General features: G+C 35.3%; 2 protein-coding genes across 11 annotated transcripts in view; one reads left to right on the top strand and one right to left on the bottom strand.

Annotated features, from left to right (window-relative positions):
* LOC136030211 (ras-related protein Rap-2b-like) overlaps positions 1–5,074 on the top strand; it is a 104,883-nt gene extending 99,809 nt beyond the window's left edge. For all 5 annotated transcript variants that reach the window (XM_065709004.1, XM_065709007.1, XM_065709006.1 and 2 more), the window contains exon 5: positions 4,833–5,074. In XM_065709004.1, coding sequence (XP_065565076.1) covers positions 4,833–5,006 — 174 coding nt within the window. In that variant the 3' untranslated portion in view covers positions 5,007–5,074. The remainder of the gene's footprint in view (positions 1–4,832) is intronic.
* Positions 1–26,036, bottom strand: part of LOC136030212 (18S rRNA aminocarboxypropyltransferase-like) — a 128,372-nt gene that overhangs the window by 57,511 nt on the left and 44,825 nt on the right. For 3 of the 6 annotated variants that reach the window (XM_065709012.1, XM_065709014.1, XM_065709013.1), the window contains exon 5: positions 19,243–19,413. In XM_065709012.1, coding sequence (XP_065565084.1) covers positions 19,243–19,413 — 171 coding nt within the window. Of the gene's footprint in view, positions 1–4,047; positions 4,152–7,570; positions 7,648–17,681; positions 17,806–19,242; positions 19,414–26,036 lie in introns of those variants that run through there. The other 3 variants (XM_065709009.1, XM_065709010.1, XM_065709011.1) reach the window with 3 other exon arrangements.

The following is a 26,036-nucleotide window of genomic DNA, read 5'->3' as shown; positions in this document are numbered from 1 at the left end:
TTGTTGTTTTTTTTTCTAGTAGATTCCATAGCTTTTACTTTGAAGATTATTTGACTTTATTTCTGCTCGTTTTTGGTTTAATGAGGTATCTTTACTTTTAAAAAAAACTTGTTCCGTATGTTTACCATTAACAAATGCTATCTGTAAGTAATTAAACAAAAAAAAAACATAACACGTTTTTCAACTGAAAGTATGGAGGAATATCAAACCTTAAAAAGAACTGAAATTACTACGTACATGACTGGGGGTTGCCTACTTCTAAAAACCTCGCTCTTCACGCCTTTTTTTTTTTATAGAATTTTAAAATAAAGCTTATTGTTCTAATTAAGTGACCATTGTGTTCCAAGAATCGTTCTTAAAGAATAAGGTGAAAAAGTCAAAACCTCAGTATAAAGAGCAAGGTCTTGTGGAAGGGACAATTCCTTTCATATACATAATAATTTCTGTTCGCTTTAAGTTTTAATGTTGCTCATTACTTTCAGTTGAAAAAACTTGTTTTTTGTTTTTTTTTTTAATTTAAGTTATGATCGTCTTTAAAGAATACCGGGAAATCTGGCTTTCTCTCCATGAAAAATTCCGGTACTTGTGTATTATACGCCACTTACTCAAGTTTACGACGTGTAAAACTCGAGAACAAACCGGTTTCTTTGTTACTTTAGAAACAAATTTGGGCTATTTATTTGTACATTGGGGGGGGGGAGAGTAAAGTATAGCGGGTCTGCATGCAAGATGTGTGAGGTACAGTTATTCTGCACATTAGGAAGTAAGAATAGTTTTCTGATTTCAAACTGTCTCCCCTTTCCTCTCTTGTGTGTAAATATATAGCACAAATTATATATTTCCCATCTATTCTGTCACTTGTCTCTGTCTTGTCTCGTGCTAAGCTGAAAGAAATTAAGGGAAAAACCGGTTTGTTCTCGAGTTTTAGACAGCATAAACTTAAGTGAGTGGCGTATAATAGCCTCCACAAGTACCAACATTCCTTCCTCCTACGGAAAATAAAAAAACTAAACTCAAATAAAATTCTCGAATTTGGAAAGCCTTATTTTCCACGGCGGGGCATTTTACGGAGGGGGGGGGGGAATATTTACTGGGGGTATTTTCTGCGGGGGGTATTCTCCCCGGGGGGGTATTTTCCGTGGTGTATATTTTCCGAGCGGGGGTACCTTCCGTGGGGAGCATCTTCCGTGGGGGTGTATTAGTTATTTTGCTCAGGGGAAGGGCATTTTCTGGGGGAGATTTTCCAGGGGTACTTTTTTTGGGGAGGGGGTAAACGCCAAGAACCAGTAATTTTGTTCCTTTTAAGTTTGACTTATCTTATGATTTTATTTGTGCCGTCTTAAATTCTACTGCATATCCTTAGCTTGTATGGAAAACTGAGAATGAGTTAGTCCATCGAAGCCCTCTGTTTATTCCTTCAAGCCAAAACTCGGGACATGCATGAAATTGAGTGTTTAAATTGGGTGAAGGAATGGCGACAAATCAAGCGCTCGCGATGTTCCAGGCGCTAAGGAAAATGTTACATGTGTGCTTGTATGAATTAAATTTAAAAACAAGTTTCTTTTTAACTGAAAGTAAGGAGCGATATTAAAACTTAAAACGAACAAAAATTCCTCCGTATATGAAAGGGGCTGTTCCCTCCTCAACGCCTCCCTCTTTACGCTAAAGTTTGACTCTTTCTCTCAACTCGACTTTTTAAAACAGTAAAAAACTTTAGCGTAAAGAGCGGGACGTTGATGAGGAAGCAGCCCCTTTCATATACGAAGTAATTTCTGTTCGTTTTAAGTTTTAATGTCGCTCCTTACTTTCAGATAAAAAAACTTGTTTTCTTTTTAATTTAATTTCTGAACGTTTTTGAATCAATTCATATTTTGATTTTGGCTCTCCGTAGAGGAATAATTAAAACGAAATTTGCTTATTTATTTATTTTTGACTAAATGGCTTTATCATAGTTTTGATCGAATGATTCTGAGAAAAAAAAGGAATGGGGGAGGAAACCTTGTTGCCCTCCTATTTTTTGGTTACTTAGAAAGGCAACTAAAACTTTAAATTTTTTACGAATGTTTTTATTAGTAAAAGCCATACGTAACTTATAAATTAGCTTACGTAACGAAATTTTGTATTCTCATGTTTTTATTACATATATGAGGGAGTTCACCGCCTCGTCAGTACCTCGCTCTTTACACTAAAGCTTAAATTTTGTCCCAATTCATTAAGAATAGTCCCTGAATCACAAAAGCCGTAAAATAAATAGTTGAGATTCCTAAAAATATTTTAGCGTAAAGAGCGAAGTATTAGGAGGAGGTGAGCCCCTCATATGCGTAATAATTTCTGTTCGTTTTAAGTCTCAACGCTGCTCCTTACTTCCAGTTGAAAAAACTTTTTCATATTTATTTATTTATTTTTTTTAATAATGCTCGAAAATCCTGCGGTCCCTTCATGGAAATTTTCTTCCCCCATGACAAATTCCTCGATGGAAAGTTCCCTCAACATATCCCCCTCTTCTCAACCCCTCCCAACCAAAAAATCCCCCTGAAAACGTCGGTACATTTCCCAATAACCATTACTATATGTAAGCGCTGGTCAAAGTTTGTAACTTGTAGCCCCTCCCACGGGGACTGTGGGGGAGTAAGTGGTCCCCTAAGACATAGTTATAAGGTTTTTGGACTACACTGAATAAAATGGCTATCTCAGAATGTTGATCCGTTGACTTTGGGAAAATAATTAGCGTGGGAAGGGGCCTAAGTACCCTCCAATTTTTTGGTCACTTAAAAAGGGCACTAGAACTTTTTATTTCCGTTAGAATGAGCCCTCTCGCAACATTCTAGGACTACCGGGTCGATACGATCACCCCTGGAAAAAAAAACTAAAACAAAAAACAAACAAACAAATAAACACGCATCCGTGATCTGCCTTCTGGCAAAAAATACAAAATTCCACATTTTTGTAGATAGGAGCTTGAAACTTCTACAATAGAGGTCTCTGATACGCTGAATCTGATGGTGTTAAGATTCTTTAAGATTCTATGACTTTTAGGGGGTGTTTCCCCCTTTTTCTAAAATAAGCCAAATTTTCTCATACTCGTAACTTTTGCTAGGTAAGACTAAACTTGATGAAACTTATATATTTAAAATCAGCATTAAAATGCGATTCTTTAGCTGTAGCTATTGGTATCATTTTTAGAGTTTTAGGTTACTATTGAGCCGGGTCGCTCCTTACTGTAGTTCGTTACCACGAACTGCTTGAAACACTGGTCAAGGTTTGTAGCTTGCAGCCCCTCCCACGGGGACTGTGGGGAGGAAGTCATCCCCAAGGACATAGTTATTAGGTTTTTCGACTATGTTGAAAATAAAGGCTATCTCAGAATTTTGATCCGGTGACTTTGGGAAAAAATTAGCGTGGGAGGGGGCCTAGGTGCCCTCCAATTTTTGGTCACCTAAAAAGGGCACTAGAACTTTCAATTTCCGTTAGAATGAGCCCTCTCACGATATTCTAGGACCACTGGGTCGATACGATCACCACTGGGAAAAAACAAAAAAAATAAAAACAAACAAATAAACACCCATCTGTGATCTGTCTTGTGGCAAAAAAAAGCAAAATTCCACATTTTTGTTAATATGAGCTTGAAACTTCTCCTATAGGGTTCTCTGATATACTAAATCTGATGGTGTGATTTTCGTTAAGATTCTATGACTTTTAAGGGATGTTTCTCCCAATTTTCTAAAATAAGGCAAATTTTCTCAAGCTCGTAACTTGTGATGGGTAAGTCTAAACTTAATAAAACTTATATATTTAAAATGCAATTCTTTTGAAGTAGCTATTGTTATAAAAATTCCGTTTTTAGAGTTTTGGTTACTATTGAGCCGTGTCGCTCTTTATTACAGTTCGTTACCATGAACTGTTTGATAAAGGAAGAAGGTTTGACTGACAAGTATCGTATTTTTGAAAGAACAAATGAAAAAGAAATCAAATGAGAAACCCGAAGTGACCATCTTTTGAAAGAATTGTTTAGAAAAATCCCTGGTTACTTCCGTCACCTGTCCAGTCTTGTACTTTAATTGTTTAACGCATGGTGTTGTGGTTGACCTGGACATTACTGGGCTTTTGACTCACACGACGACAAAAAGTATCTTTCATACTGCACTCCGAACCTGTGCAAAATAATATGTTTGTAAATTCCCTTCAAATAAAGTTAGACATAATCTAATCACATTTAAGTAAAAAACTACTTTGGGAGTTGACAAAGTTTAGGGTTTGATTACCCTAAATTAATAAATAAAACAACTAAACACATATGTTACATGAAAAAAAAAATGAATGCAATAAAGCATTCAGGAAATTACGCGTGCTTGCCTCTAGGTCAGTATTGCCAAAGATTCGGTGCAAGGTAACGCAGGCATAAAGGTGCAAATGCACTAAACGAGGGAAAATGCCACAAATTGACAATTTATCAAACACATATTTTTTGAAAAAGTGACAGTGTGAAGATTTCAGCTGACAAACTCCCCCCAAAAAACACCTAAATGACGAAATGTGACCGATCTAGTTAAACTGCTTTAAATCATTAGGGACTGACAATCCTAAGGGAATCCAGACATTGAAATTCATCCCTATATGTTCCAGAATTGTCAATTTCACTATGAAGAGGCTAAGACAACCTTAATGTGTGCTCTATTATTCTGGAAAAGGGGCATACAAACTAGGAATTTCTGTTCAACTTGGTCTGAGTTTTCAACAGCCATTGGCATTACCCAAGATTACGGGTTTGAAATCAGCATTAAGGCTGTCGACATTTAGCAATAACAAAATCCAATCAATAATTTTTATTTTAGGTCTTTAAGGTCTTACTAAGAAAAGCAAATGTACGATTTGCCTTAAGCCCCGCAGTTAGAAGACGCAGACAGTCTCTCCCAGGAAATAAAGCAGCACCGCAAAGTACTGGACAACGATTTCTCAAAATTGTACGAGAAGAGGGAGAAAAAAGAGATCCTTGTGTCATATCTTAATCAATGAAGTGTTTCAGGTCTTTTATATTTAAATCCTTTATTACAAATAAAAGTTTTCATATATCAAATACAGGCACGAGTTATTGTGAAACCAAACAGAAAAATTCTATAAGGAACATAGATCGATTGTTTAATTTTTTTTCATGTAGTCTAACAATCACCTGGTGGGTGAAAATATCCAGTTCTATATATATATATATATATATATATATATATATATAATATATATATATATATATATATATATATATATATATATATATATATATATATATATATATATATATAAATAATATATATATAATATATATATATATATATATATATATATATATATATATATATATATATATATATATATATATATATATATATATATATATATATATATATATATATATATATATATATATATATATATATATATATATATATATATATATATATATATATATATATATATATAAACATATTTTCTGGATTTCATATCCATGTCTGGCCTCACATCCGTGTCTAGATGTTATATTCTAGATAAACATTCATTTGAACGTCACTTGGCAAAGAACATAAATACAGATAATTTACTATTGTTACTTCTCACACATCACAGCAGCACCAAGCCACCTTACTTACGATCTCCTCCCTTCCCATTCTGGGACGACCTGCTTTTTGTTCGGCCCTAGATGGTTAACCAAAATTAACGATCTTTGGCTATATGTCACCTTTGATCCGCAGATGGTGTCCTAGCCATCCCAACCCTTCTCTCATTATAGCACTGGAAAGCGGTATAGAACCACACATTTCGCACAGCTTACTATTTGAGGTATGGTCTGTCAGACAGGTACCCAAAAAATCCGTAAACAATTCCACAGGAAATCATCTAACAGATCTTCCTCCGCCGTTTGGGACACCCCCGTTTTAGAACCATACTTGACCATTATCATCACTGTAGCTTCTACTATAAAAAACCAAGGCCTTGGCTGTTTTACTTCCAACATATTCACTGTATCTAGTGTCTTTAATAATCATACTACCTCTGTAAGGAAAGCAATCCACTTGATGGATCTTTTCATTGCCCAACATCCCCTCTTGGCCTTCAATTATTGCCAGTTTAAGAAACTAATCTTTTTAAGATATATTTCATTGCACATGTTTTCAATTCTTGCACCCTGAACCCTCAAACTTTCAAAAAACCTTCGATTTTGCTGCAAATCCTCAGCATAATTTAAGGCTAGGAGTTTTACTTTCCCATTTGATTCCATGCTGACCCAAAGCCTTTGTTATGTTCCTTAGGACAATTTCCATCAAAACGATCTATATAAATGGGGATAATGTGCAACCCAGCTTAATTCATTATTCAATACGAAACCAGCTAGGCTGCTTACTTCATTTCTTGCGTTGACCAAAATAATGTTCTGCTCGTACATAACCCCTATCTTTTTCATATATTTATCTGATATAGTATACAGAGACAGGACCTTCGCGATCGCTCTTTCATCGACTAAACCTAATACCTGCTCAAAATCCATGAAACTGAAGGAAAAGGGAGCCTGATGACTCAGGCACTTCTCAATTATTAAACTAAAAGTGAAATTTTGGTCAATGCATCCTCTTCCCTTGCAAAAATGCACTGTTCTTCTTTTAAAACTTTATCTACAGTATTTATAAGCCTAAAAAGAGTAGTCATACCAAGTAATTTGCTTCCCACAGAAATCAAGCTAATACCTCTATAATTACTAAACTCACTATTATAATCTTTGTTATAAATGCACTTAATTAAAGTTTCCCTAAAATCGTCAGGTGCTCCCCCCCCCTTTCAAAAATGATATTCATAATTTTCAGTAATTTATTTGTAATTTCACTACTTCACAGCCACGATATTTAAAAATTCTCATTTACCATACCGTCAGTACCTAGGGCCTTATTACTTTTAGTCCTTTTAGCACTGTCTCTAATTCTTCATCATAAAATCAATCTTCTTTTTTCCAGAGTATCACAAGCTTTTTCATTCTTTTGAATATCATTTCCTGTAACTTCATTACGGTTTGGCAGATTCTCAAAATGCTCTGCCCACCTCTCTTTATCTCTTTCCTTATCCCTATTGTGGCCCGTTTTTATCTTTAGCCAGGAAAAGTCCAGGTTGAATATTTCCTCTCAATTTTTTAACGTGTCAATACACTATTTTACTAGCATGCCGGTTGACTGCATCTTCCAGATCTTCAGCAATTTTATCCATGGTCTCCACTCACCTCTTTAATTTATATTTTAATTCTCTCTCTAATCTCCTTTTGTCAAGTTTTAGACTCTCTAGTTTAATATTCAATTGTTCCTGGAAACTTTCCCTCAGATTCTCAGCCATGTGTCTATAATTCCTGTCGCTTGTACTTATTACTTGTAGCTGTCATAACTTCCTTGGAAGTAGTTACAGATTATGAAAATAAAAATTATGCATCATCTTCAAATGGGCTGAATCTTAAATCCCTGACACATTGCTCAAACCTCTAGAATTGGATGTCTAGCTACAACTCGTAAACAAGTTTGTCGATACTTGAAATATCTTATCACGGTTGGAAAGCTAGCTATCGTAGAAACCTGGTAGCGTACGCCTGATTTCCATGTCCGGAGGTTGCATATTCATATTCTAAAATGGAAAGACCTGACTAACTCATGGCTATTTACAATACTTCAAAGACTCGAAATGGAGAGTGTTAAGTTTGTTCTTAGTTGAACTATAAAAAGCATGTGTAAAAGTTTAGGACATCAAGAAAAATAGAGCAGTATTCAATCCGAAAAGACCAATGTAATCACCCTAGTATTCAAGGCTTCCTTAAGAAATTCAAACCTAATCACTACATGCTAGTTTTTTGCTTAATAGTCTTTTTTTGCCCGTATTGCTTCATAAACACAACGTGCAAAAAGTCCTGACAGATTTGAAATTATTAAAAAATACAATTACATCAAGAAACACATTTATCTATAGAGCAGTTGTATAATCAAATAATAATTACCTTGAAATTGGATGTCTGGGCAGACACGTGCCTTAGCATAAATTTGAAGATCAATACTAACGACAAGAACGAACTGATACTGTCAAAGCTATTGTAAGCTCCATTAGAACAATACTCAAAGTTCCTTCAAAAGGAATAGTTTAATTTTGAGTCAGTTCTAAAATTGCAATCTATGTATTGTTAATTTTTTCTATAATATTCGACTTGACTATGTGAATGATTTTATACCATGTGTATATGCATGATTTTGATTTTATACCAATATTAAGGTTAAGGAGCATTATTGCCTACGTCGTGACTTGGCCATTTATACCACTATTCTGATGCCTTTGGGATTATTTAAACCCGTGATTCCAATCGCAGGGCACATACCCCATCGTTGAGGCGTGGCAATACTTTGGTGGGTCATGGGCAGGACGTGCATCCTTTGGCTGACTTTACTTTCAAGCCTTTATTTTTGAAAAACAACAACCATTTTTTCTTGTGAATGGCGTCAAACTCTGATGCATTTAAAGAGCACAAAAAAGCATGATGGTGTTCCAATGACGTTATCTATTGTATAAAAGGAGTTTACGTGTAACTGAGCCCATTTAACTGAGCTTCCATGCAATTCAATCCCATAACTAATTTGGACCAAAAGCAAAGAAGCGGCAGATCCGCGGCAGATTGCCACTAATTATTGTCATTGGCAGAAATGGAAACGCTTCTCTTTCAGGATCCTGCTTGTGTGTATATTTTCGTACATGGAAAAGTTGTTAATTATTCCATACAAGTAGGAATGTATCCAGTTTCCACATAAACGACTAGATTTTGATTTCTTTCCCCGTACTTGGTCAAATATTATATTTATTTTTAAAAGTGTGAATGGGGAGGGGGGAGGCGTTGAATTTAGACCTCAGCTCTGAGATTAAAAATAGCTTTTACTCTGGTTGAACTGAAACTTTAATAGGATGTAGTCTCTAATCTAGGAATACACCAAGTCAAAAAGAATTTGAAAAATAAAGTTAGGAGGTATATGTAAGAAATCAATATTTTACAGGCTTAATAATTTCTGCTGAAAAATAAAATTATAAGAGAATATTTGTGTCGGTATCAATTATTATACTTGTAATTAGGTTGGAATAGTGAATTAATCGTCTTTTAATATTGCAAATTCCGAGAGAAGTATGCTATTTGACATCAAACCAGTCACCAGTTGATACACACTTATATGGGGTGGGGGAAATAAAACACAAATCCAAGAAATGGATATAATCTGGGTAACTAAGAAGGTGATCCATTTCAGTGCCCCTACGATGTTACAATGACCCTCTAGTAAAAATAAAGAAAAGAAGAATACACGTTCGGGTACCAAGCACTTATTTGGAATTTCCAACAATTTTTTTTTCGTAATTAATTTTAGCGTTGGAATAAAAATAAATAGCTCCAATCATTAAAGAATCAGAATTTTCTTCGGATGAATTTTTTTTTTACTTGGTAGTTTTTTTCAAAATCTTTTTTTTTTCGTGACGGGGAAGGGAAGTATTCAAGAGGGGGATTTTCAACACACGTATGGACGTTTTCGATCATGGCCATTTCAGTGGTAGACTTTTTATGATTTCAAGCCTTTACACTCCATAAATGCCCCTAAACTTGTATTTTGTAGTATTTTATGATGGTGCTCTAAAAAGGAAATTAAAAAAAGCGTGAAAAATCAGAATATTATATTTCAAATAACTTTAAACAACTCCCTGCGATATTCTACTGCCCTAACAGCACTGGAGAAATAAAACCGACACTTATCAGTGTTTCCAGATATTTTTAAAGTTCCCAGAATTTTTTTCTGAAATAAAATTTTACTATTAATTTAAATAATAGCTATCACTCCGGAACCACCATTAACGGCGAGTTAATCTTGTGATATAGTTTGTTTTGATGCGTCTTTGAGATTTTGGCTACTATGGGTCTTCTCTGTAAGGGCACAGCAATTGCTGCAACCATAACCTTCAAGTGTGTTCGATCCCTGGGCATGAAAAGCTTTGCTAATTTTCAAATATGTAGCACAGGAAGATAAATTGTTCTTTTTTCAGATGGAGGAAGGCAGTAGCTATACATAAAAGCGGTATGCAAGAAAAGACACAAAAGAATGAACCAACAAACAACAAGAGCTAAGAGCTCATATGGCACTTGTGACGAGGCAAGAAGAGCTAAGAGCAAAGAGCTCATATGGTATGAGCTTTAACAAAATTCTAAGAATCAACAGATTGATTTAAAAGGAAAATCAGATGCTTAATGCCGGTCAGAATTTAAAATAAGAGCTCTGAGTCACGATGCCCTTCTAAATATCAAAATTCATTAAGATCCGATCACCCACTCGTAAGTTATAAACACCTAATTTTTTCTAATTTTTCCTCTCCCTTTAGCGCCCCAGATGGTCGAATCTGGGAAAACGACTTTATCAAGTCAATTTGTGCAGCTCCCTGACACGCCTACCAATTTTCATCGTCCTAGCATGTCCAGAAGCACCAAACTCGCCAAATCACTGAACCCCTCCCCCCCCCCCCAAAGAGAGTGAATCCACTAAGGTTACGTCAATCACGTATCAATGACATTTGCTTATTCTATCTACCAAGGTTCGTCCTGATTCCTCCACTCCAAGTGTTTTCCAAGGTTTCCCCCTCCAACTCCCCTCAATGTCAAAAGATCTGTTCGGGATTTGAAATAAGAGCTCTGAGACATGAATTCCTTCTAAATATCATATTTCATTAAGATCCGATCACCTATTCGTAAGATAAAAATGCCCCAATTTTCACGTTTTCCAAGAATTCCGGTTTCCCCCTCCAACTCCCCCCAATGTCACAGGATCTGGTCGGAATTTAAAATTAGAGCTTTAAAACACAAGATCCTTCTAAATATGAAATTTCATTAAGATCTGGTCACCCTTTCGTAAGTTGCAAATACCTCAATTTTCAAAATTACCCCCCCCCCTCAACTCCACCAAAGAGAGCAGATCCGGTCCGGTTATGTCAGTCACGTATCTTAGACAGGTTTTTATTCTTTCCATCCAGTTTCATCCTGATTTCTCCGCTTTAAGTATTTTCTAAGATTTCCGGTCCCCCCAACTGCCCCCCCCCCAATGACGCTGGATCCGATTGAGACTTAAAATAAGAGATCTGAGTTTCGAGGTCCTTCTATATATGAAGTTTCATGAATATCCGATCACTCCTTCGTAAGTTAAAAATACGTAATTTTTTCTAATTTTTCAGAATTACCCCCCACCCCAATAGAGCGGATCCATTCCAATTATGTAAATCACGTATCTAAGACTTCTGCTTATTTTTCCCACCAAGTTTCATCCCGATCCCCCCAATCTATGTGTTTTCCATTATTTTAGTTTCCCCAACCCCAAACTCCCCCCAATGTCACCAGATCCGGTCGGGATTTAAAATAAGAGCTTTGAGACACGATATCCTTCTAAATATAAAATTTCATTGAGATCCGATCACCCGTTCGTAAGTTAAAAGTACCTCATTTTTTCTATTTTTTCAGAATTAACCCCCCCCCCCCAACTACCCTAAAGAGAGCGGATCCGTTCCGGTTATGTCAATCATGTATCTAGGACTTGTGTTTATTTTTCCCACCAAGTTTCAACCCGATCCCTCCACTCTAAGTGTTTTCCAGGATTTTAGGTTTCCCCCTACCACCACCACCCCAATGTCACCAGAACCGATCGGGATTTAAAATAACAGCTCTAAGACACGATATCCTTCCAAACATCAAATTTCATTAAGATCTGATCAACAGTTCGTAAGTTAAAAATACTTCAATTTTTCTATTGCTTCCGAATTAACAGGCCCCCCACCCCCCAGATGGTCAAATCGGGAAAACGACTATTTCTTATTTAATCTGGTCCGGTCCCTGATACGCCAGCCAAATTTCATCGTCCTAGCTTACCTGGAAGTGACTAAAGTAGCAAAACCGGGACTGACAGACAGACCGACAGAATTTGCGATTGCTAGATGTCACTTGGTTAATACCAAGTGCCATAAAAACCATTTTATTCAAGTCAGCTTTTGTCACCTCCAACAAAACGGACTGAATTGCATTTTCTAGTTATTTTACTGACTTGAGGAGGGTTGACCTGAATATGGTTGATTTGAAGGGGGTTTGAGCCAAACACTTTTTGGGTGAAACGGGGATCGAGATGAATGCGGACTGAGTTAAATGAGGGTTGAAATGCTGAGAAGGTCAGTAGAATGGGGGTATAAATAATGGGGGAGAGGCTGAGTTACACAAGAATTGAATTACACGGAGGTTGAGTTGAATGTGAGTTGAACTGAATGTGGTTGAGTTGTACGAATAGTGAGTTCAGAGAGGGCTGAGTTGAATGGGGGTTGAGTTGCACGAGGATTATGTTATACGGGATTCAGTTGCACGAGGGATCAATTAAACAGGGGTTGAGTTGCATGAGGGTTCTGTTGCACGACGGTTCGGTTAAATGGGAGTGGAGTTTAACGAGGGTTCAGTTGCATGGGGACTCAATTGCTAAGGGGTTCATTTGTATGAGGGTTCAGTAACACAAAAATTCAATTGCATAAAGGCATGGCCTGAAACCGGTTGGGAACCACTGCTTTAAAGTCTTCATTTTGAAAAAAAAATTATGTGAATGACATAATCACGTATTACACAAGGATTGAATTACACGGAGGTTGAGTTGAATGAGAGTTGAATTGAATGTGGTTGAGTTGTATGAATAGTGAGTTCAAAAAGGGCTGAGTTGAATGGGGGTTGAGTTGCACGAGGATTATGTTATACGGGATTCAGTTGCACGAGGGATCAATTAAACAGAGGTTGAGTTGCATGAGGGTTCAGTTGCACGACGGTTCGGTTAAATGGGGGTGGAGTTTGACGAGGGTTCAGTTGCTAAGGGGTTCAGTAACAAAAAATTCAGTTGCATAGGGGCATGGCCTGAAACCGGTTGGGAACCACTGCTTTAGAGTCTTCATTTTGAAAAAAAAAAATTATGTGAATGACGTCATATTCATAACCGATGCCAAGTTAAGGACCTTTTAAGCTTCCTTAAGATAAATGCAAGTAAAATTTTGAATAGCAAAATTACACATCACGGGTAGGGGTCAGGATTTTCCAAATGTATAGTTGGGGCATGACCCAAAATCAGTGGCAATCACTTGTTTAATCGATCTTTTGATTTCTTACCTTCGTTTAACCGTGCTTTGAGTGGAAGAACGAATGAACAAAAATACAGACTGGTACACCCACCCCAATTTATCAATCCTTTAATGTTTAATCTACTAATCCTTACTATCGAAGTTTTATTTCTAAGTGGGCTATTAAGCCAAAACCCTAGAAAGCAAACAGCTTGCTTTAATAATTAAGGATTTCGACTGGTTGCATCCTGTTTTAGGATAATAAGTGCCGTTATTCATGCCTAAGATTTATTTTACATAGACATTTCTAACAGAAACCATTTCTGAATCCTCATACGACTTTAAAATAGGCTCAATAAAAAGCATTAAGGCCAGCCACAGATCCTAACATTATACTGCTACTACTACTTCTACTACTACTATTACTGCTGGTACTACTAATATTACAACTAAAGGCTAAGGGTGTTAAGGCGAAAAATTTACAAAATATTGAAACTGTGTTGAACTAAACCGGAAAGCACTATGCCTTCACAGGTTGTTAAGAGGGCGTATCAGCAATGCTTCAGGAACGGTTGATGGTATTACACTGAAACTTTCAGCGTGTGTTGAAGGGGATGTTGAGAAAACCCAAGGTGCTATACACAAACTGCTACTAATGCTACTATGCTAGCTAAGGGTATTCAGGTGAAGCTTTCAAATTACATTTAGGCGGAAGTTGAACTAAACCAAAACAAACTATGAGCATGTAGATTGTCGAAAGAGTGACAAAGTAATTTCTCCAGAATGGATTATATTATTTGATTAGGCCTTTCAGGATAAGTTGTTGCGGATTTTGAACTAGCGAAAAGGCACTATGTGTATGCTATTAATACTGCCCTACAGTTACTGCAACTAATGGCGACAAGGGTATTAAAGTGAAACTTTCAGGGAACGTTTAGAAGGAGTTTCAATGAAACAAAAAAAAAATATATAACATGCAGGTGTTCAAAAGGGAGTGAGAAACATCATAGGCAGCGCCGCTCTATAATAACTAGCAATATCAATGAAACTTTTACAGGAGCCTATTTGACTGAGAATTAAAAGGTTTAGTGCCCATTTTAAGAGTCGAAAGTGATTGGAGGGGAGGCAGCCCTCCTCCAAAGTCTATTAATTTTCCAACTACATCCAAGCTAAATTTTGAGACAGCCGTTCTGTTCAGTATAGTAGGACGGTCAAATATCTATGTCTCTAGGGATATTGGGTAAGTCAACCCCCCAGAGTTACATAACTTGCCCATTATGCATTAAAACTAAATGTTGCTTTAAAACTATATCAAAAGGCACTGCGTGAATGGTTGCTTTCGGGGCTACTACTATTACTATATTTGCTCTTACAGCACAATTAAATCCTAAGAATGTAAGCATATCCAAGTTGTCAAAGAGCATAGATAGACCTTTCTGGGAATGGTATTAACCTGATGAATGGTGATCAACCTGAGGAAGTATGAAACCAAATTGAACATTCTTATAGAAAAATAAGAAAAGGTATAAAATACTATTTTCTCTTCCCATGAAAAGACGAAGTCAATATAAAACATGAACAGAAATTAATTAAAAGAAAAAAATCCACAAAATAAGTTTTTCAAAGACAAGTCAAGAACTTCATTAGACCCTTTTATAATTAAACACTTTTTTTAAAATTTCGGTTAGCAATACTCTGCGTTGCTCCTTACAGTTCCTTACCATGAACTGTTTGATTACCACTGAAAGGAGTGACCTAGTCTTCCCATCAGAGAACATACTGCAGTCAGTATAGAGATGTTATTAAATCTTTCTGCGGATGGTCTCAGCCTATTTGGGACACGTGTAGAAAAGACATCACAAGAGCCTTTTTGAACAGACTCGACTTTTTTTTTTTTTTTTTTTTTTTTTTTTTTTTTTTTTTTTTTTTTTTTTTTACAAGGCCAGATTACCGAACACGATAACTTTACTCTAAAGTAGGTCTTATGAAAGAAGCACGTAATCAAAGGTATGGCAGTTAAGATATTCAAAACATGAAAAAAGCTTTAGAAAGCAAAGTAATCGACTTGCTTTCTCAGTGACATTATTAATGTTATCATCTCGTTTGAGGTTGCCAAGAGATAACGACACCAAGAAATTCTACGAAGTACTTAGAACTCTATTTCGTATTTGATAATATCAATTTTCTTACGCTCTTAACTTTTGACGGGCATATTGGTGGTTTTTAGGTATTTAAAGTCAGCATGAACAATAGATTATTTTGATGGATACACTATTGTCAAAATTCTTCTTTTTAGAGTTCGGTCAATATTGCCAAAAAATCACTCTTTGATTAGAATGGACTACTACAAACTATTTGAAAAAAAAAACAGTATTTTAGTACTTTTCCATATGATACCTGACGGAAGAAAAAGCACAGTGAAGGGCCGTTCAAAAATGGGATATGATATTGCTCAGGGATGTATGCAAAATTTTGCTTTTTTTTCAAGTTGACTTTATTTGGCATTACAAATCAGCTAGTTGATGAGAAATAACGACAGAAAATAATACAAACCCCAAAAATAAACCTGTTTTTCTGTGTAGCCTAGGACTACATCTGGCCCTATTAAGGACATGGGCTTGGAGACAATTGCAATGGCGTTGATTATTATATTTGAGAGGAGCATTGAAAGGAGAATTAAATGGTATATTTCCTTTTTTCCATCTCCTTTCTATCATATACTATAAATTTATCAGAATTTTTTTTTATTAAACATATGTGTATGTATGACCACTATTATTCCGCTTGAGACACGGTGTTTATCCCAAAAAAACGACGATGGAAAGAAAAAGAAAAGAATGATAAACTAGATCATATATTTCAAATGTTCATTGTTATTGAATGCGAATAAGGTGCATCTTTTAGCCTCTTTTCTATTTTTTATAAGTTATTTATCGCCTGTTCTTGATTACTTTTCTTTTTAAGTCTACAGCTTCTGTATTTTACCTTTTCCGTGTTTTCTTTTGACCAGGACGAAGGTGGAATCCTTTGTTGCTGTTAAGTAATTATAATACTGAATATAAAAAACTGATTACAAACCACCTTCAGAGTACAAATGAAATATTTTATGTAATGCTTAATCGTAATATTATGTAATTATGTATCTAAATTATGTAACATCTTCGCCTTTATACCCTTCCTTTTTTTAAAACAGTTTAAGGAAATCAATCGAAATAAGAATCTAATTTCAGTTAAACTCAGTATGAAGTAAAATGTAAATAGCACCGAAGACCAAACTGCCTTTCCATCACAAACACCAAAAACAAGAAGAACAATAGGGAATTTCTCAAGACAATGGGAAACAAATTAGAATGAATATTTCAACCCTATGTCCAAGGGCCGTCCTCAGCAATACAAAAATATATAAAAAGAAACAACTTACAACAAGATAAAATCAATAAAACTAAAATGATTTTTTTTTTTTCAGAACAGTCCCGCCATCCTTACCTCAGCGAAGTTCAACCAGGACTGATAAATAAATTGTGATGAAACGAGGCAATTCATTGAAATGAAAGAGAATGATTTAAAAACACGTTTTTAATGCCAGCCTTGCTTTTTTTGGCTGCTGATCTCATAGGTCTATTTGTGATAGGTTCTGTGTTAATATCTATTGGTTTTTTATAATATTTCGTAAGGTCATTTTTAATTAAATTTGTGTATAGAGCATTTAGTGAATAAGGATGATATCACCAAAGCTCTGAATTCTAATATTACTTCTGTTTCTTTTGATTCTGCTTTAAGCAGCCATGTTTTTGAAAATTCTAGTCACAAAATACTTTTTGAAGAATCCGCCATTATTAGCAATGACCTAGGCATAAAGCAAGTAGTTCGAGAAGCAATTGAAATCGGACTTAAGATTAATAATAATATTTCCTTAAATAGGGACTTGGGAGAATATTCACTAAATGCTCTATACACAAATTTAATTAAAAATGACCTTACGAAATATTATAAAAAAAACAATTTTATAACGATATTAACACAGAACCTGTCACAAATAGACCTATGAGATCAGCAGCCAAAAAAGCAAGGCTGGCATTAATAACGTGTTTTTAAATCATTCTCTTTCATTTTAATGAATTGCCTCGTTTCATCACAATTTATTTATCAGTCCTGGTTGAACTTCGCTGAGGTAAGGATGCTGGGACTGTCTTGAAAAATTTTTCATTTTAGTTTTATTGATTTTATCCTGTTGTAAGTTGTTCCTTCTTACATATTTTTGTATTGCTGAGGACGGCCCTTGGACATAAGGCCGAAATATTCATTCTAATTTGTTTCCCACTGTCTTGAGAAATTCCCTATTGTTCTTCTTGTTTTTGGTGTAAGTAAAATGTATCTTCGATATCTAGCATATAATGATCCGTACCGTTATAACACGATTAAGTAGCGAAATAACTCCTAAACGGATTCACATTTCTATGAAAAATGAGGTTGGAAAATTGCATAACCTGCATACTGAATGAAATAAAATTAGGATAAAACAAAGAAGACAAGATTTTTTCTTGAAAAAAAAAACAAAAACAAAACGAAAACAAAATTAAAGAAATCATTCATTCTCATCTTCAGATCTTTCAGAATCCGAAGGTGGTAGGTCTATGGTGCGATCTTAAAAAAAAAGAAAACAAATTATTCAAGACAAAGTTGATAGATCTTCAATCACTAAAAACATAAACATGATTTAGATTTCAGCAAAGCAATATACGCTTTGTGATTAAGCATAACCAGGAAAACATTACATTCAAATTTGGTAAGAGTGGTTTGTATGCTCTGCACCATCCTGCACCCCAAAATTTTAGCTGCAACAAGAATGACAACGAAACAACCATGCTTGGTTTGCTGCCTAGATTGCCACAGTTCAAACTCCAAAGCATTCATGCGCGACATGATTTTTTTTTTCAATCTCTACAAGAAATTTTCAAGGAAATTTATTCATATTGAACAGCAAGCTTATGAATTTGTCATTTAAAACTAGAAAATTTCAGCTTTATGAGTAGAAACTGAGGCCATTTGTTGGGCCGACAGTCCAATTATCATAAGAATCGGGAATAGAGGAGTAGAACCACCCCGGGCTGAAGTAAACACTATGGAGTTGAAAGAGCTGAAAGAAAAAGTAAATGTTCAAATGATTTTTCAAATGGAAAAGTGGAACCAGTGGATCATTATATATAATCTTCAGTGTCGCAGACTATAGTATTATCTTGGTACGGTAAATTTGCGAAGATTTCTCCGTGATTTGGGTTGAAAGCTTAAGCGAACCTGTCTTTTGTGATAGGTTTGAGATGGCTTCCTCCTAAAACTGTAAACCAGTTTCAAAACTTAGAAAACTCTAAGCCGGAGGTTTTCCCTCCCCTGTGACTTAACTTGACTAAAAACTCCTCCTGGTGGTCCAGCGTAGAAAGAGATGCGACTCTTCGCCTCCATTCTGAAAGGTCCTGCGCAAGCGTGACTGCTTCTTAGAGATCAGTACCGATCATGGAGAGGTTCTGGGTAAGGCTATCCCTAGATCTGAACAGGGGTATAACATGGGGGCCCCACGAGGGCCCTCTCCCTAGAAACCAAAAAATAGTACTTTAGTAAGTGTATCACTGGTGTGTCCTTTGGTTTGAAGGTTCATTTGAAAGCCAATGATAATATATTCCCGTTTTTTTATAGACTATTTCCTCTTTTTAACTTTCTTACAAAGAGGTTTGAGTAAAATTTTCATAAAACAACCAGGCACAACCCTTATTCAAAAATCGTATTCACAATTGTTAATATCTTAAATTTCGTAACCATCATATTTCAAAAACTCATTTACTACGCTATCATCTAGAGGCCGGAAAAGGGGAGTTGGCGCTTGGTAATCATCCGACCAATTTAAAACCAATCATAAAAAAAGTACTCTTTGGTAGCACACTTGAAGTAGTTTTGACTCGTCGTGTTCAATCCACTATGGTCATATCTAAGTTTCCTAATAGACGAATTTTCACATTTAGTAGCTGAAATATTAAGAATCTTCTGCAAAAACAAAAATATTGGAAAAATTAAAGCATAGCCACTAACCTCTGTGTAATTTTTCCTCTTCGGCTTCAGCCAAGTATTCGTTTTGAATTCTAAGGATTTCTTCACTGGACGAGGAACTGGAGTACTTTTCCAGCAATTCAAAATTCAAAGTGATAAAGGTTTTTCCCCACTTAAATTTGCTTAAATATGACTGGGCTAAATCCTTGAAACCTGCAAGGCAAGTGACTTTTAACAAAAAATAAAAAAAGGAGTCGAAATAGGAAACTATACAGAGGCCGATTCCACTCTACCTTAACTAAAAAAAGGACGAGCCATTAGGTTATTTTGTACTTGATGTTTCTAGCTAGATAGTTAGCACTGAATCTTGTATTCAATGTCATATTTACTTTCAGTAATTGTTGAAACAAATTTTTCTGACGCAAGAACACGCTAATATTAACAGACACCTTATGGCAAAAATTTATGAAAATTTTTGAAAACCATTAACCTGATGATAGAAACGGAAAAGCGAGATGGGATTCGAATAAGGCCAATTGCTAACTCTAAAATGGTAAAAATGTAGTAATTCGGGGGGGGGGGGGTAGCAGTCACCCCTGGGAAGTTGCGGGGGATTCCCCAGGACTCTGATCTCAAAGGGCAAAAAGAGATTTTTTTTTGAAAATGTCCCTTATTACACACAAAGGAGTTTTTCCTATTCGTACACATACATTTTGTTCCGATACCATGTACAACATGATGAAATGACGGCTTTGTTTTTGGAAAAATACTGGAAATTTTAGAAGCTTGACCGAAATGTTTTAGTCCCGTTTCCCGATCACTTCAGAGCCCCAGATCAATGGTCAAAAAGAAAAAAGCAGCGAAAACGGTCGTGTTGTTCCACAGCACAAGGAGGAATCTTTTAAATATTTTTTTTCGCTTTTTCAGCCATCTATTTAAGAAGGAGAAAGCTATATTGGCATTCAATTTCTATTAATATTCCACCGTACATATCTGAACTCAACATTTTCAATCAAGAAATCGGATAATAGAAAAATTCAATCAATGACAATACAAAATACCTTTCTCTTCCTATATCAGTTCTATAATCCTTTCAAAAGTTCAATAAAAGGCGAAACAGCGTTTCTGCACGGACACTTTCCTAAGAATGTTTAAAAGGAGAAAAAAGTGTTTCTATTCAAAAATACCATCCTTTCTTCAATTATCGTAGTAAAGCAAGGGAAAGCAGTTAGTCAATTGTTTATTCTTACATCTACCAAACAGTTCGTGGTATGTAAGTAAGGAGTGACTCGGTCCAATAGTCACCAGAACTATAAATAAGGGGATTTGATAAAAAAAAAAAATAAATACATCGAAAGAATTGGCTCTTTATGCTGATTCCAAAAACATAAAATGCATTAAGTTTAATGTTACCCATCAAAAGTTCTGAGCCCGATAAAATTTGCCTGATTTTGGAGAAAGGCAGGAAACACCCCAAAAAAGTACGGCGATCTTTATGAAAATCTTGTAATAAAATTCAGTATGAAAGAAAACCCTATTACAGGGGTTTCAACATCCTCTCTACAAATATGTGAAAATTATGCATGTTTTGTCATAAAGCATAATGCGTGTTTGTTGTTATTTTTTTTTCTTTCTATTTTTTTCTAATTTTTCCAAATTAACTGTTCCTTCACTCCCCCCCCCCAGATGTTCGAATTGGGGAAGCGACTATCTCTAATTTAATCTGGTCCGGTCCCTGATATGCATGCCAACTTTCATCGTCCTAGGTTATCTGAAAGTGCCCGAACTAGCAAAACCGGGACCAACAGACCGACGGAAAGAAATTGCGATCGCTATATGGTACTTGGCCGACGGGCAAGTGCCATAAAAGTCAATCGAAACCAAGCTCTGCATATTCAGATTGTTAAAAGGGCGTTGGTGCATTGTCTCAGGAAAAAACTGAGGGCATTACATCGAAACTTCAGGGCACAAAGTGGAACTAAATCAAGACACAATTCGAATATTTTGTCAAAAGGGCATGCCCGCAATTTATCAGAAATAGCTAAGAATATTAAGCTAAAACCGCCAGGGCATGTTGAGTGGGAAGTTAAAACTACAAATAAAGACACTTTATGCATTCAAAGTTGCCAAAAGGGTGTATATGTGGCACTTCAGGAAAGGTTAAAGGGATTAAGTTGAAACGTTCAGAGTATGAGGAGAGAAACGGGTGATTAATATTTTTTTATACTAAAGACTGTAATATAATGATGGCTACATTCCTTCACCTCTACTCAGTCCCAGAGGCTATGAAGAATTTCCAACTACTTATTTGAATATTATTCCCGCCCATCCGAAGCACTAAAGTACTACTATTATCACAACTAGTTATAACATTTTGTCTAACAGTAAGCCAAAACCTGGAGTCACATGGAGATTAAATAAAGAAATAAACAAGTTTCTTTTAACTGCAAGTAATGAGCGACATTAAAACTTGAAACGAACAGAAATTATTCCATATATGAAAGGGGTTATACCCTCCGCAACACCCCGCTCTTTACGCTAAAGTTTGATTCTTTGCCACAACTCTACTTTTTAAAAGAATAAAAAAAAAACTTTAGCGTAAAGAACAAGGCGTTGCAGAGGGGACAACCCCTTTCATATACAGAATAATTTCTGCTCGTTTTAAGCTTTAATGTCGCTCCTTACTTGCACTTAAAAAACATTTTTTTTTAATTTGATTTCTGAACGTTTTTGAATTAATGCATGTTTTGATTTTGACTCACCGCACATGACCAATCAAAACCAAATTTGCATATTAATTTTATTTTTTGCTAAATGGCTTTCTCATAGTTATGATCGGACGATTTTGATAAAAAAACGGGGTGGGGGAAGAGGCCTAGTTGTCCTCCAGTTTTTGGTTACTTAAAAATGCAACTAGATTTTTTATTTTTCGTACGAACTTTTTTGTTAGCAATAAACATACGTACCTTAGGAATTAACTTACGTAACGAACTTCTATATTTCTGTATTTTTATCATGTATATGAGGGGGTTTGCCCCCTCGTCAATACTTCGCTCTTTACTCTAAAGCTTGAATTTTATCCCAAATCTTTAAGAATGACCCCTGAATCACAAAGGCCGTAGAATAAATAGTTGAAATTACTAAAAATACTTTAACGTAAAGAGCAAGGTATTGTGGAGGAGACGAACCCCCTTATATACGTAATATTTTATGTTCTTTTTAAGTTTTAATGCTGCTCATTACTTCCAGATGATTTTTTTTCTCATTGTTTTTTTTTAATAATGCTAGGAAATCCTGCGCCCCCTTCATGGCAATTCTCATCCCTCACGATAAATTCCTCCAGGGAACGATCCTCCCACGTAACCCCCTCCCCGACCCACTTCCACCCTAACGCGAAAAGGTCACCCTGAAAAGTCTGAACACTTCATAATAACCGTTACTAGATGTAAATAATGGTCAAAGTTTGTAAATTGCAGCCCCACCCCGGTGACTGCGGGGGATTAAGTCTTACCCAAAGACATAGTTAATAGGTTTTCGACTAAGTTGAATAGAATGGCTGTCTCAAATTTTGATACGGTGACTTTTTGGGAAAATATTGCGCGGAAGGGGGCCTAGGTGCGATCCAATATTTTTTGTCACTGAAAAAGGGTACTAGAACTTTTAGTTTCCGTTAGAATGATCCCTCTCGCGACATTCTAGGACCAGTGGGTCGATACGATACACCCCTGGAAATAAAAACCACAAAAAATACAAACAAAATAAACACGCATCTGTGATCTGTCTTCTGGCAAAAAATACAAAATTCCACATTTTTGTAGATAGGAGCTTGAAACTTTTACAATAGGGTTCTCTGATATGCTGAATCAGATGGTGTGATTTTCTATGACTTTTGGGGGTATTTCCCCCTATTTTCTAAAATGAGGCAAATTTTCTCAGGCTCGTAACTTTTGATGGGTAAGACTAAACTTGATGAAACTTATACACTTAAAATCAGCATTAAAATGCTGATTTTACATTGCTCAAAACAAAAATTGTTTTCAGCAAAGGGAAAACTAAGTTCTGGTCTTTAGAATGCACAGGGGGCTTTAGCCCAATTCCTCTTTGTGGTAGTTTGTGCTCGTTTTAAATTTGACTGGGTTATTTTTTTAATTTCTGTCCGTTTTGGGTTCTGTTTACTTCTTGATAATGATTTATGGTCGTTTTACGCTTAAATTATTATTTTCATTTCTGCTCGTCTTTGGAAAGATGTTCCTCTTTAATTTTCTTTGAAGAACCTTTGTGAAAAGTTTTTTTTTTATTCAATTTCTGTTCGTTCTTAACTGACATAGTCTTTTTCTTTGATTAAGAAAATATTTTAAATTTTTTGGCCTTTCTCGATAAGAATCTATCTTCATTTTGGCTTATTAGTTTTATGTAAGCCAATTTTAGGAGCAAAAGTAAAAACACAAGTTAAAATTTAAAGCGAACACAAGTTATCATATAACAGTGGTTCCTAACCGATTTTGGGAATATACCCAACCCAGGCATTTAAAAAATCTTGATCCGTGATATTTACAATTTGTTATTCAAAATTGTATGTGTATCTTGAAGAAAGCTTAAGGGTCAATAGCTTGACATCTTTTTTCGGGTCGTCCTCTAGCCACATTATTTACTAATGAATAATATTGTCTGAATACAACACCTTTCATATAAGGTATGACGTCATTGCAATACTGTCATATATATTTTTTACTCTTTAAATGCATAAGAATGTGAGGTCGTTCGCATGAAAAGTATTTTTTTCAAAATTAAGGCTCTAATGTATAGTCAGCCACATTTATTAAACTAATATGCATGTCACACTTAAATGATCACAAATAACTTCAAGCAGGAGTCTGGCAACTGCCCCTTCCCTAACCGTAAAAGTTCTAAGCCGATTTACGTTATTTGCACTTTACTGAAAACTAATTATAATATACAATTTTTTGTAACATTAAAATATTTAAAAAGTAAAGTGAAAAATATCTTGAATTAATGAGTTTACCGGGATAAACATTATTATATATTAAATATACAGTTTATTTTCATTAGCTGTTTCCAGTCATCTTGATTATTATAGCGATCTAATATTTTATTTGTCGTCAATGTTTTGAAAATAAAGCAAACTGTTCAAAATGTAAATAGTTTTTAATAAAACGCAAATGACACAATAGGCTTTAGAACCTTTACGGTTAGGGGAGGGGAGAAGGGGATAGCAGCCAAACTCCTGCTTGAAATAATTTTTGTTCATTTGATTTATTGATTTTATTTATTCATCTATATCAGTATTTGTTCTTTTCATTTTTGATTTGATCATTTGTTTTAGTTCCTGTTCGTTTAGGGTTTTATTTGTTCTTTAACGGTAATTTCTGGTTGTTTTTGAGTTTGAATTACTACAAGACTTTATTTATGCTGGTCTTAAGTTCAATATGGCTCTTTACTTTTCTTTGAAAAACTTCTGTTTCGGATTTTTTTTTATATTAATTAAATTAAAGTACGCCGTTAAAACTTAAGACAAAACATATTAACCAATTATGAGAGCAATCCCAGTTGGCCCAGTTAATCAGCACTATGACAATTAAATTTTTCTTCGAGATCTTTGTCGCTAAAAGAGAATTATTAAAAAACAAAAAAGTTATTTTTCAAATTAAAGTAAAGAGCAATCTTAAAAGTTTAGATGAACACAAGATATCCTATGTATGAGAGCAGTCACAGTTGGCCAATTTCTTGTTCCTAATTCTATTCAGAATGAGAGTAAAAGTTCATAATTAAAACTTGAATCAGTAAGAAGATTATTAAATTTCTCTTCGAAGATTTTGTCACTTAAAGTCAATCAATAAAAACAAATATCACATTCTTTAAATAAAGCAAAGAGCAAAATTGAAACTTAAAGTAAACACAAGTTTTCCTAGTATGAGGGAATACCAGCACGCTAATTTCCCATTGTGGATCCTATTCAGAACCAAATTAAAGAGACAGGTTTTTTTTCAGCTAAAAGTATAGAGCAACATTAAATTTTGAATTGAAAAACAAATTATTCCGTATATAAAGAGGACTGTATCCTTCTTAAACCCTCGCTCGCTACCCTGAAGTTTCTAAGTGTTTGCGAAAGCTTGTTATTCCGCCTCAGCAACCCATGTGTTTCAGCAGTCGTTCTTAAAGAATAGGGACAAAAAATCGAACTTTAGCATGAAGAGGGAGGTTTGAGGTTTGAGGAGGGGGCAGCCTTTCGCATGCAGACTCGTTTCTTTTTGCTTCATGTTTTAGTGTTGATCATTACATTCAGCTGAAAAAAACTTGTTTTTCTTATTTAATTTCTGATCGTAATTCAAATTGTTCTTAGGCCTGACCAAGAAATCATGCGGGCTACGAGTCCCATAAGTCTGCGATTTCTTGCCGTTAAATTGTATATTTCAATAATTGTCTATTGATTGGTAGCGTACCGCATTAAAATTTTGATAAAATTTTAATATTTTGTCAAAACTTTCGATGAACAGTAATTTTTTTGTAAGTCCCTAATATCATTTTCTAATAATCTTGTACGGCGCAACATTTGATCTTATATGTGATAAAAAAAAAACTAGTTTATTTAACTGAAAGTAAGGAGCAACGTTAAAACTTAAAACGAACAGAAATTACTTCGTATATGAAAGGGGCTGCTCCCTCCTCAACGCCCCGCTCTTTACGCTAAAGTGTGACTCTTTCTCTTAACTCTACTTTTTAAAAACAGTAAAAACTTTAGCGTGAAGACCGGGGCGTTGAAGAGGGAGCAGCCCCTTTCATATACGAAGTAATTTCTGTTCGTTTTAAGTTCTAAT

The sequence above is a fragment of the Artemia franciscana genome, chromosome 8 (assembly GCF_032884065.1).
Source record: "Artemia franciscana chromosome 8, ASM3288406v1, whole genome shotgun sequence".
NCBI classification, from domain to species: Eukaryota; Metazoa; Arthropoda; class Branchiopoda; order Anostraca; family Artemiidae; genus Artemia; species Artemia franciscana.
This window is presented reverse-complemented; position numbering and strand designations above follow the sequence as displayed.